The following is a 13683-nucleotide window of genomic DNA, read 5'->3' as shown; positions in this document are numbered from 1 at the left end:
TAGATGCTTCTGTTATGTGCAGCAAACACAAGCCTCATTTCATTCCTTCATTAAGGAATTCCTTCAATAAGTAATTAACTTCATTCCTTCCTTTCTTTTACTTTCTTTTTCTTTTATTTTCTTTTTAGCAGTCTCAATCTTATGTTTAATTTTCAATAACTGAATGCCTAATGTCTATGTTGCCATGATCTACCATTATGAAATCCATGTATCAAAATGAATATTACTTATTTATATGGAAAAGAGTGGTTTTAAGCAAACAGAACTCTGTCAAGCAATCTTATGCCAGGGCTGAGAACAATATGTAGTTAATTACTTCTAAACAGTACAACTTTCATCATTTAGGTAGTAACTTGGAAACTGTCAAACAAACCTAACCAGGAGTCTTTTCATCACAATACTTCTTTGCCTAATAATTCCTTTGGTAAAGGAACTCCTTTGGTAAAGGAACTCCTTTGGTAAAGGAACTATTCCCTTTAAAGTTGGGGAGTTTTGATGCGTTGCTGTTGCTTGTGGTAAAGCTCTACTAAAATAAAGAATGAGCAGAAACTCTTGGCATGAAATAGGGGGTGAATTAAAGGTTATGTTAAGTTGTATAAATGTGTGTAAATAAGAATAGGACATAAAGAAGGATAGGGAAAAAAATATAACTCTTGTATTCAAATCTCGGTTGCTTTCATAAAGAAAAGTTGCATCTGTTTTTTCAGTACTCTTGCAAAAATAACCCTCCTGTCATGTCTTATTCTCTTACATATTCATGCTTGGAGCAATTTTTAAATGGATGTTTTATTGACAGCCTCACTTCCTGTGTCTTGGCAATACGTAGACAGGACTTAGAAAAACATTACTTTAAAAGAGCCATTTTGGCACTTCGGATTTAACACTGATTTGGTTCAATTTGTTTCATATTTTTATTTCTAAATACACTTCAGCTGGACAGGTTTCATTAAGAATTATAATTTTGGTATTAAGTTACAGATCAGGTTTTAAAATAGCTAGGTACCTGCAACAGCAACAGCAAGAAAAGCTTCCTTCTTCGTGTAAGGAATCAGATGCTGGTGATTCTGTGTGGCTATCCATGGCTATACAGGTACACTTGCAGACAAAGCCTGTTTTGAAGCACTTTGGTTTTGGTCAGCCCCGTGTTTCTTTGGGTACCTGAGTCATCCAAGGTGGGAGTCAGCTGGCATGTATACTAGCATCTACTTCGAATCACATTTTTAAGTCAATTGGTACACCTTCAAAAGCCCCCATGAGGATTAACTCACTCGCATAGAGACCAAAGCTGTAAAGTACGGCTCAGCTGAATTACACAGTGGAATTGCGACAACCGGCTGTAGCCTGACTGAAATAAGTGTGCTGGGCTCTCTGGTGAGGTACTTTTCCTTAGTGCCTATCTTCTGGCAAAGGAACACAGCAGAAAGCACTAGGAGAGGATGGAGTACGGCCTGAGCATCACCATCCTCTTACAGCTGCTGAGATAAATCTATTTAATCCTGAAGCTGGAGAGGAACCTCTCCAATAATCAAATAGCCACAGTCAACATATTCTGGATCTTCCCATTTCTTCCACTCAGCAGAAGCCCAGAAAATTGTCCAGCAAATACTTTTCTACTCAAACAAGGCAGAATACAAAAAGGAGAAACAAAAGTGTATGATGAAAAATCTTTCTAAAGCATTAGCATTTTGGGCATGTTAACACTGCAGAGCTTCTTGGCAGGGTATCTTTGCCCAGTTGGAAATGGGGATGGAAATCTCCACTATAGTGACTGCACCACCTCTAATTCTCAAGCCAGTTAATTTGGAAGAAACTTGGAATATATCAGCATGGAATCATGTCGTACCATCTAGACACAATTTTTGGTGACTCCAAACTTGCTGTCTACAGAGCCTGTATGCTCCTTGCCAAAATTATCTCTTTGTTGACTTTCTTTTCAGAGTGTTCACTTGGTAATATTGACTGAATTGTCTGAACAAATGTTTAAAGAATTATCCATTTGAAATTCTGAATTAATATATGAAAGGCTGTCAGTTTGCACGGAAAATTATACATATCTCCAAGTGAACAAGTGAAGCTGAACCAACTGTTGTAGTCATCAGATTTTTAAGTGATACTTTCTCATCACCAACAGAAGAGTAACACAATCTGTGCAGTTTTTGAGTTGCCCTATATACGCTCCATTTGAACAAATTACAGTATTTAGAATGAGACTAAATATGATACTGAGGGTAATGCAGAACAAAATACAACATGCTTTTTGGGATAGATCGCGATCCGTATGGTCAAAATTCGTGCTGTCATTGGTGCTGTGATCATAACCCCTTGTTGTTTTATGATCCTGGTCCCTGTGATACTGGACTGCTGCTCCCTTCTTCAGGGAGTATATCTTGTGACTCCTTAGACTATTGTAAACTGATCTACCTCTGAGCTCTCTTCCAGAAAATTGTACAAAGTCTGAGCATGCACATGAAATTCTGCTGGGAATGCTATCAGCAGAAGCATTCACGTTGTGCCCATGCTGAAAAGAGCTGTCAGCCTGACTGAATAAAGAATCCAGCCTGTAATCTGTAAACCCATCTGCAGCATCTGGCCTGGATTAAAAAAAAACCACAAAATTCGAGTGAGAGGATTTTTTTTTTTTTGGCGTAGAGAGGATGGAGATCTGCAGACGACACTTGAATGAGAACATGGACAAATTCTGTCATGAAGCAAAGACATCGGCAGTTCCTTACTGAAAATATTCTCCAGAGAAACCTTCTAGGTGTATACATGTTCTCTCTATATATATTTTATATATACATATATATATATTTATGTATATATATTTATGTATATTTATGTATCCACTGAACTAAGTGCCATATCTAGAAACATCAAGATATTTGAGAGTCTAACATTCCAGAAAGGACCAGACAGAGTTTTTTAAGTCCCCAGTCAGAGAGAATGCCCAATTTGCATGGAAGTGCCTTCAGAAATCCAGTCAGGTGCCTAAATAGTTCAGAAAATTCTGGCTTTCAAATGCTGAAAACCAAGTGTCAAAACTAGTAAAAACTCATTAAAATTCCGTACCTTTGACCCCTCCAGCCATCCTGCAAACCAGCAGAAACCTGCCTTAGTCCAAGCGCGAGGGCAATGCAACAGTTTAACACCACACTGCTACCGCTTTCTCCTGTATTCTTATCAGATGCGTATTTACACAGATCTTTCAGAAACTTCAAAATTAGAACAAACATTTGCTTTTAATAACAAATAGGTGGTACAAAATTATTTCCTTACTTTTGGGAGGGAAGCTCTTGATCCTGAACTTTGCGTGGTCATTGTCAAAACTGTAGTGATACCCAGTGCAACTCTAGCTGGAGCAGCATCCATGTTGATCCAGAAAGAAACCCAGGACAAAATGACAATCAGCAGGCTAGGAATGTACATCTGGATTAAATAGTATCCCATCTGACGCTCCAAATGAAACTTCACTTCAATGCATGTAAACTTTCCTAGAACACGAAATTACTTTCATAAATGCTTTTTGCACATTTTTATCTTGTTTTCTAAACATAATTAGATGCATGTCCCTGTTTTCTAACCTAACACTATAAGCAGTTCCTGATACACAAATGCAAGTTGGCGGTTTGTTGCACGATAGCTTGGGGAACACACAGGACCCCTGAAGCAGACTGTGCCCAGTTCTTCACATTAACTGAGAAAACGAATACTAGCACAGTTGTTTCACCTCTGGAAAATATAACGTAATGTTTCTTTTCTCAAAATTTAATAAGATTTTACTTTAGAAAAATATAGTGTTTAGCTTTAAAAGGGGACAGCATTTTGCTCTTTTAATGGCATGAGATTAAGCAAACAAGTACTTGAGCAGACAAAATTGTAAACAATCCTATGTTCCTACAGCCCCACGGTGGAACAAACCCCTTCTCATTCTGGTCATGCCATTTGCCTGTGTCTGTGGAATACTTCTCAAGGCAGAATCAGCTCAAAACCTACTTTGAATTTTGCCAAAAATCTAACTCCAGGAAAAACACGACGATCTCTTGAGGAAGGCGAGTGATTCTTCAAACAAATAGCTGCTCTACCTGGGTAGGGGAGGGCAGAAGTTTAGGATTTCCTGACAGTGGAGCTAGTCATGCAGCAGGGGACGAAGAGTCCTGAGCTGCAACATTTCATCAGCTGCTAATCCAATCACTCTGTGCTGCCCTCCAAATTACTGTGTATCCTGACCGCGCTTTGGGTACTGGGAAGGCTCTCAGTGGAGGCAGACTAATTCAAGCACAAAAATGTCTGTTCTTCCTGGCATGCTAATGCTTTCAAAGGACCCCTTTTGTGTTGGCTGGTCAAATGCATGAAGGTGCATTGTTCCTTGTTCATCCTTTCAGGTGAAATTAGACTTTTTGCTCTTTTTTGTGATGTGTGCATACTTTTACTAGTCTAGAAAGCTGAATGGCAGGGTGCAAGAGTTGGTACAAAGGACAATGCAGAGGCTGTTTGGCAAAGAGAGGAGGGGAGAAGAACTGAATAATATTTTTTGGCAGGACAGAAGCTCATATATGAGTGGCCTGACCTGTGACCCTGAATACAGGCTCTGAGACCTGGATTGCGACTGATCCTGACCAGTCTGTCCATGCAGGAGGGGACTTGAAAAATGTGGGGTGGCCACGTGTGGCAGCAATGGCATTAGAGCAGCCCAATCTGCCACATGCTCTCCAGATTCCTGCCGTGCAACCTGGACAGGGCGCTTTGCAGTGTGGGTAGGAGGAGAAGGCTGAATAATATAACTTTTATCCACATTTCAATTTCATAGCAAGCCTGAAGGAGCATGCTACAGAGAAGACAGCAATGTGGGTGCAGTAGGCAAAGTTTTCTTTTGCTTGAATACTGCTTTTCCGTTGCCCTGGCCAGGCCACACACTTTTAACTTTTGGTAATTAGACATTCATTTTGTTTAACTACAAATGGGTAAACTCTGGCTATTGGAATTTACACTCGATTTTCCCTTTTAAGTGTGAGAAAAGATGAGAAGTCGCAGCAGTCCCCCTTTCCACGAGTCTTGGACTCTAGAATCACAAAGTTTTCCTTCCTTGGCACTTTGGGCCCCCAAATAAGAAGCTGTATTTGTAAAAATTAAAAACAGTATTTTCCTTTTCATAAGAAATGAATGTGACATTTTTGGCAGAGGCAGAATTTATCACATTGTGTTATTTCAGAGAGTGAAACAAATGTATTTGTTGCAACCAGATTGGCTCTTACGCTGAAATGATGAAAAAACTATTTCAGATGAGAGGGATTATATCTAATCCCAGCAAGTACCCAGCAAACCGTTCTCTAAATGCTGTCCGTATTAAATAAACTCCAAGCAGCTAAATCCAAATTTTAGCATTCTCTCTGCTCTGTAAAGCTAAAGATAGAAAACACAGCCTTTGAAACTTCAAATTAGCAAATATAGGAAAAAGATTACAGTATTAAGCAAACATTTAATTTACGAACATCTCATGTCTGTACACTATTCAAATCAGCAACAAAGGCATTGTCTTTTCAAATACTACATTTCATAAATCAGACCACACATAAAAGCTATTGAAAATTTGGTATTTTTCCTCATTGTCACTTTGATATGCTGGAGGAATAAATCAAGTTCAGAAAAATCAGTACTTTAGAAGTTCTGAATCAATATTTAAGAAAAGATTCTGTTTGTTAAAAAGTGGAGTTTTTAATCAGTTTTTTTAGATTTTAAATTCCTTAGTGATTTTAAGGAATTAAAATATGTATATTAGAATATCTTTAATGAAATTAAAGGACATTTGGAAACAAAATCTTTCAAATAAAAATAAAAGGGAGAAAATTTCATTTTTTCAGATTTAAAAATGCGTGGCTGAATGATATTTTAATTTCTTTTTTTTTTCATTTTACCCATCTTTTCCCTTTAAAAATTGACAATAGATACCAGCAGAGAAATTAACAGAAAAAAATAAAATAATGCTCACCAGTGTTGTAATGTTTTGTGCAATAACCAAGTTCTTTATCTTCTTTCAAAATAAACTGTGGCAAGGTTAAACCCTCCGCAACTTGCACAGGTCCATCACTTAGCCACTCAAATATCAGATCATTCATAGTGTAGCCAACTACAATCAAGAAATCAGAGTTTGTTAGATGGTAACAATGGAAAATATCAAAAGCAAATATTATTATGTCTGAAAAGCATTTCTTTTATCACAATATAGCTTATTGCAGTTATATTTTTAAACTGTCTGATTAACAACAGCACTATTGATCTTAGTTAATAATTACCATTACTGCACTATTGGTCTATTAAGAGCAACAAGTAGCACCATTATGTTCTGAAATACTCCCCTGGTTTGCCACTAAAAATAATTTTGCTGGCCCATCAAAGACACAGTTTACAGCTGAAATGACATTTCTCTGCGCCTACGTACAAGCCTGCATTTTCCTTTATTTTCATCATTCTTTGATGATGGTGGGCGCCAACAAAACAAGGATTTCTAAACTGTGGAATGCTGGGCCCTTACTGAAAAGAAAATGGCAGCTTTTGTAACCTATGAACCTACCACTGAGAGTTGCGGAGGGGAAAGTGAGGCTTCGACTCCGTGAATTACCCTTTTTTCTTAAATGGCTACACCTTTATGGGTAAATTTAACAACCTATGGCCACTCTCTGGCCACAGAGGCAGGGGGCAGCCAGCAACTCATACCCACACAGCTAAACCCATTCTCCCCTCCCCACTAAAGAACCATGGTGACCTGGTACCTACTGACTATTGGAAATGATCGCCAGCACGTGCCATTATCCAAGACACTCCTGGTTTTGTCTGGTTGTTACCTGGTAAAGGTCAACACGGTGCCACGGTGTGTGCTGACAGCTATGCGGTACGGATGGGTCTGTGCTATGGACCCAAGACCGTGCCTTGGCCGTGTTTATTTTACCAGCATAACTGTGCCTATAGGACCTCTGCTCCATTGAGTATGTTGCTTCCATTTTTCAAAAGACCATAGCATGTCTTGATCAGACATAGCTAATCCCTGGCTGTGTACTAATTGCTCTTCCCTGAGATTTAATTTCTGCTGCAGATTTCTCCTCTTTCTCGCTGTGGTTATCCCTGGAAGTGGCTCAGCCCTGATGGGCGAGGTGATGTGCGCCGGGAGGGGGAAAGGGAAAGGAGCAGGAACAGCACAGAGACAGGGGATCCGCACGGTATGATGATGGACAGTTAAAGCACCTTTCCTCCTTGATTTTCCCTTACGAAATCGGGATATTGAGTCTCACCACACAAATATGACAATGTAGGTCCTATCTAACCACCGAATGTCATGGTAAAATCTTGTTCTTCGCTAGATAAAGCAATTGGACACTCACAGCTCTCTAGCTGCATTGTACACGTCTGTACATCCATAGGAAAATTCTTCAAGTCCATGGGACAGGATAAGGTTAAAGTAAGCCTAAAATTGGAGGGGGAGAAAAAAAAAAAGAAGAAAAGAAGCTATTGTTAGAAATTGACAGGTTTTATTCAAAGCCCCATATTTAGAGTTTAAAGGATCAAGACCAAATCTTAACACCTCAGGCAGGGGTTGGATTCTTTCTCCCCTCTGAGCTTTTAAGGACGTAAGAGCTGTGAAGACAGAGCGTGTAAGCAAACCAGGCACTCTCTGGCTATGTTGGCTGAGCAGAGCAGGGACAGAGAAGACAACATCAAGACAGCAAGAAATGCTCTCCACTAATGTACCAGTGAATGTTTTATGTATTAAACCAAACCCAAATAATGCAGAAGCTGAAATGACTGATCATGGGACACACATTTTTAGGTTTTGTTTTGGAAAAGCAAAGGAAGGAAACAAAAATCACAGGGTGGGTTTTTTTTCAACAGAGAGTGCTTTTGTTGTGTATGAGGCCCATTTCCAACCCTTCATTCTTACTGCTTAGCCATTAAAAGAAAGAAAAAACCCACCATACAGTAAAAGCTAGAATCACATAGCATTAAAAGATAAAGAGTGCAGACAGTAGAAAGTAAGCCTAAAGGAACATTATCATACAAACTAAATTTCTCTTTTAATTTTTCAGTTGTTATTGTCCCAGATAAAACATAATTTTACGTGGGTGGGAATATTCTTAATGTTTCTTTCTTTTTTTTTTTTTTAGTCCAGCTTACTTTTTCACATTTGATTGAAATCTGTTTCAAGACTTCTCTGCTTTATTTCTTTTCTTGCTTATGCAAGGAGAAAAAAACATTTTTAGCAAACCAAGATGCTAGGATGACATAATTACAAACAACAGGCTGCTTTGAAAAACAGAAGAATTGTTAAGATTTTGGGTTAAGTCTTATAAAAAGAGTACATTTTTATTTCAGATTACCTTCAGCACAAAAAGCACTTTGACACAAAGAAAGAATATAAAGACAAACATATGCCCCCATTTACCATCAAGGACGAGAACTAGATTGTCTGATTTGAAGGTACACTGAAACAACAACACAGTACAATGAGAATAATTTTTTTAATTTTGCCAGTGAAGCCATGGGCCAGCTGCTAATCTTGAAAGTATGTTTTCCCACAGACAAATGTGATTTGTATGGACAAATACTTCACTGAGCTCTGTCTCCCATGGTGATTTCTTGCTTCTCACCACATAGAGATGATTCAAGCTCTTTCAGTCTATTTCTTCATGATGTGAATATTTGGGGATGGCCTGATTGGGCCTTTGAGTCCTACTGTCCTGCCACAAAATCACTATGACAAGAAGACGATATTTAGGTAACTGAGATCATAATGGTCTCAGCCTGATCAAAAATCACATTCAACATCTCTGCTTTTGCCTACTTGTGGGCCATATAGAAAAAGTCACATTATTTTCCTCTTGACACAGGCTTCAGTGTACAAGATGATCGTATCAGGAAATTAGAGATCAGTTGTCTGTGGCAGTGAAGTGCACTGAGATGAAGAAAAGCTCCCAGTAGTCCTCTCAACACCACCATAGTAAATAAACTCTCATTTAACCTTTGGGAGCAAATAACATCAGCATTAAAAAAATATAAAAATTAGTCATCTAGAAAAAAAAGTATATCTGGTAGGCATATAAATGTCATTGAAAATCTGCCCTTTATTCATTTAAATATTTTAAGTGCCCTGCAAATGTTAACTAGTCACATTTTTACTGGGTAATTTCCTGGATTAAAGATTGAGCTATTTAAATTGCTAATCTCCAGTATTAGCAAAAGACTGCTTCTGCCTTCTTTTCAGAAATTTTGATATATCAAACTCTCCTCCTTCTTTTCTGTCATCTTCTAAATATGGCTTAGATGTTTTAAGTTCATTTCAAACATGCCTATACACAAATGCAGCCTTTCTAAATACATTATTTCTTCGTATTCATTGAAGTAGGTATGGTCTATGCACCCCTCAGATCTTACTGTGTTGCTTGCATGCTGACTATGCTTCCTTCCCCTCTTCATCCCTTTCTAGTCCCCAAAACCCTCAAATGATCTGAGGGTTTGACTACATACATGGGCAGGTGGGTGTTTTTTATTAGTCTAGTGTCAAACTCATGAGAAAGAGAATACATCCAGTTGCAGACTTCAAGACTCCCAGGGATAAACTGATCTGTCTCCATTGATGCTAGGTAGATATATCAATATTTTTTTTCTGCAGGTGAGCTGAGAAAATGTTTATTATGTTGGTTCACACAAAGGTTGACGTTTCTTCTTTCTCTTCCTAACCGATGGTGTCTTTCAGGAAGACTAAATTATCCTCTGCTCACCCTGACAAATGGAAAAAAAATTCTATTCACCATATTGATGAGGCTAGCTTGAGAGATCATGCCCTTATAGCTTTAACTCTACTTCTTGTTCATCTCAGCAGAATAGCCATTCATAGTTAACATCTTTGCCTCTGTGATCCCTTTTATTAGGAATAATGCAAGTGTTGAACCCAACACTTACTGCCTGGTATTAGCCTCAGATCCATTGATTTTTAACAAGATTACTACATGCTAAATGTTCAGCTACTGGAGTCTGAAGTAGCTCCAGTGAAGTCCATGGTGGTGGGTCAATTTATAGCTGTTAACTCTTTTTCAGTAAAAATATGATCCTGCAAGTGTTTCTAATGCCAGGTGCCATGTTACTATTTGTATATTTACATTAATAAGGAAATAGGATCAGAAACAGAAAGTGCTAGGCAGATATAGCTACCCAGGTTGCCTATAATAACAGTGTCATTGACAGAAAATGTTTCAGAAAAATGAATGTCTCACACTTAGCAAATTCAAGAATGGCCCCTGGAGATTTGGTGCAAAGTGGAAGTTTAACTGGGGACTACATTTATTTGTTAATAAAACAGAAGAAACTGCTATGGAACAATTATTTTCTTTTTCAGGCACCCAGCCACAAAGGCATTTGAGATGCATAAACAACAGATTCAGAGACGTAGCACCATAAAACACTGATGGGAACAGTTTTATGAACAATCTGTAAAGCTAAAAGGAGAAGAAGCTGACCAAGGACTCGATTGTGTGTTCAGTTACCTGAGCACCCTTTACTCCCTGTTAGCCAGGCTCAGGTCGCACAGCTCACTCAGGGGGAGCTCTGGGGTTGGGCACGTAATATTTTCCAGGTGAGCAGAAATGAGCGCAATGACAGGGCCAGGGAGCTGCCCCGGAGGAGAGGCAAAGTTGCTCTCTTCTTTCTTTCCCCCCTCCCTCACCCATCCCGCAGTCAAGGAAGAATCGAACCCCGGAAAAATGCAAATCGAGTATGAACTGAACAAAATGCAGAATCAGAGCCAGAAAACCAAGAATGAACAATTAGTCAGAGCTGTGACAAAAATAATAAAAAATAAATCAATAATATTACTGAGCAATGCTGTGGTAGAGGCAGGACTGTAATCCAAGTACTCCAGGGCAGCATTGGACCCTCTTCCTCAGGATTCCCGATAGACTCCTAGTGTCCTGCTCAGTCCTTCTGAGTGACACGTGCTGATTCTTTAAATGCCTCCAAAGTGCAGTGGGCACTGCCAGTATCTCTTCATTCAGCATCTCATTCAACACCCCCCCGCCCCCTTTCATCCCCTGGTTTCACCAGAATGTCCTGAGAAATCACTCAGACTTGGGCTGCGGGCCTGTCTCTCTTCCCACCCCAGCTCAACGTCTTTCATTTCTGTTCACCCCAGAAACCCCCTTACAGCATCACGGAGAGGTCTGTATCGCACACTTCTGCAGGCAGGAAGGCAGAAGTCCTGCAGGCTGTGGCCTCCTTCCTCACAGAAGCCAGAATAAGGCAACCCGTGGGAAAAAATAAATATCCTGACAACATGCTATTAGTCAGAAACCCCTCATGCTGGTGATCTTTAACACCTGAACACGTTGTTTTGCAACGTCAGTGTTTTCTCCAGATGGGAGCAGATGTTCCTTCAGATGGGCCAGCAGCCAGCTCAGCACAGGCACGACTGCTGCCCTAAATGTAGCTGCTGCCGCCAGCCGTCATCCTTGGAGGAAAAGCCGGAGGAGGGGGGTGACACGCATGTGCAGCTGAGGGAGCTCAGAGGTATTTAGGCACAGTGCAATCAAGTTCTGAGCGCAGCAGCGGGGCTGAGACACTGTGCTTCCTCTTCATCCTTCACCCATTCCTGCCCTTGTCGTGCCCTTTCTCTGGCCCTGAACATGCTTTCCACACCTCCTCTGATGTCTGCCCGTCTGTCCTACATCTCTCCCAGAGACACCTACGTGACCCAGGGCCCAGCCTTTTTCCTCTGCATGCTAGTTCTGTCCTCGTACCCTTTCCGCATCCCTTTTCTGTTGCCCAATCCCTGCCAAATCCCACCCTCACCTCTCTTCGGTGTATTAAACCTTGAGGTCTGTCCGCTCTTTGACACCTAATCCCCAAAGTAGCACCATCAATGAAGGATAACATCCTTTAATGCAAACCAAAAAAAAAAGCCAATAAATGTTTGTAAACAGATTATTCTCAAGATGATCTCCAATCTCATCCTTTCTCTTAGGGGTTTTGAATGCTGATGCTCATCACCATCATCCCACTTCTCTGATAATCTCACAAATGCTACAAAAACATTTCAGCACACTACATCTACAGACTGCCTGTGAATGATCTGCAACACAAAACTGAAATAAAGAACCACTAGTATTGTATTAAACCCTTAGGGAACTGGGCTTACACATTACATAATACAAGAATTTTTTATATAAATTTAAGAGAATATTTAATTTTAACTGGGGTTTGATGTATTGCCTAATCTGCAGCAACCATTAAACTGTATTCTAACCCACTTCTTTACAAGCAGCTATCACGCCTCAGCCTGCTGTGTTGTGACTCACTCAAAACTTCCCTTCATCTCAGTGATAACTCTTGCCCCGAAGGAAGACACAGATCCCACAAGAGAAGGGCCCGGTGGATCACAATACAAGGTATCTGACGACAAGGGGAATATAATTTTCATTAATTGTACTGCAAGTGGGGCAGTTTCTGAGTAGGCTACATAACAACGGCTTCCTCATATAGTTTTTTCTAGTGAGAAATATCTAGAGTGAGTCTTAGTAAGTATCAAAGTATTTAATTTAAATAGTCCTAGAATTACAGGTACAAGTCCCTTCCAAGTCTCCAAAAAAAACCATTATTATCTCTTCATAAGCATGAATAGTAACAAATGCCTCACCGTGAGTGGGCACGGTATCAAAAATAACATTTTCCTTCTATTCTTATCCCTTCATTCTTTCAACCTACACCCATCTGCAGCTCAGCTGTTGGAACAGGAGACTTCACACTTTAGGATTTTACACTGCAAATACCAGAACACAAGTAGCACGTGCATGGTCACTGCTAACATTGGCTATGCGTCACTTTTATGAAAAGTCTTACACCTGTGCAAAGCCCACAGCGTTGGGATTAGTGAGACAAATGGGATTATTTTTTTTCAGTATTGACAACTCTAAAGCTGCTATTATAAATCGCAAGATTTCTGGTATTTTTCTTAAAGCCCCAAGCTAACAATAAAGTTAAAAATATTTTTAGCCATACATTTTTCTTTGGAAGGTTAAATTCCTTGTCCTTACAGATGCTGAAATAACATTAAAATATTATCTAAGCACAAGCAGACAAAGTTCCCCATTAAACTGGCAGGGGAGATGGAGTTGCACAGCAACCATGACAGCGTCTCATGACACAGGAGCAAATGCCGTTCAGGCTAGTGGCACTGAAACAGGGAGGAGAATCTAAAATCTCATTATATTCCTCCCAGCCCCCTCTCTTACGTGGTCTGTGCCTGAAACAAGGGCACACACACTGTTCATGTATCAGAAGGCCAAAAAGAAAAAAAAATTCCCAGTGACATTTTCCTTTTAAAGGGCTTTTCATTTTGTAGTCCCTCATTATTTTTTCAGGGACTTGACTCATCATTTTGAACGTCAGTTCTGCTAATTTTTACAGCCTACAGGCTTTGTCCTGTTAAATGGAATAGTCAAACTGTCTGCTTTTCCCCTTATTTTTGAGGAGTCCTGGAATTCCTCTCTAATATTTGTCATGTTCTGCAGCTTCATTTCTGTCAGACAGGAATGGGCTGAAGTTGAGCTTAGAGGAGACGTGGAGCCTTCCCTGCCATGGCAAAATAGGAGATGTAGACTGGAGTTTCACATACTGCTGTTTTGGAGCGTGTTCTCGCTCCCTCCA

The 13683-nt window shown here is 39.8% G+C and overlaps 1 protein-coding gene across 7 annotated transcripts in view; it reads right to left on the bottom strand.

Moving 5' to 3' along the window:
- GLRA2 (glycine receptor alpha 2) overlaps positions 1–13683 on the bottom strand; it is a 129531-nt gene that overhangs the window by 79060 nt on the left and 36788 nt on the right. For 6 of the 7 annotated variants that reach the window (XM_063342129.1, XM_063342081.1, XM_063342090.1 and 3 more), the window contains exons 5-7: positions 7374–7456; positions 5987–6124; positions 3277–3491 (exon numbers count right to left, since the gene is read on the bottom strand). In XM_063342129.1, the coding sequence (XP_063198199.1) occupies positions 3277–3491; positions 5987–6124; positions 7374–7456 (436 nt within the window). The remainder of the gene's footprint in view (positions 1–3276; positions 3492–5986; positions 6125–7373; positions 7457–13683) is intronic. The other variant, XM_063342118.1, reaches the window with a different exon arrangement.

The sequence above is a fragment of the Chroicocephalus ridibundus genome, chromosome 1 (genome assembly GCF_963924245.1).
Source record: "Chroicocephalus ridibundus chromosome 1, bChrRid1.1, whole genome shotgun sequence".
NCBI lineage: Eukaryota > Metazoa > Chordata > Aves > Charadriiformes > Laridae > Chroicocephalus > Chroicocephalus ridibundus.
This window is presented reverse-complemented; position numbering and strand designations above follow the sequence as displayed.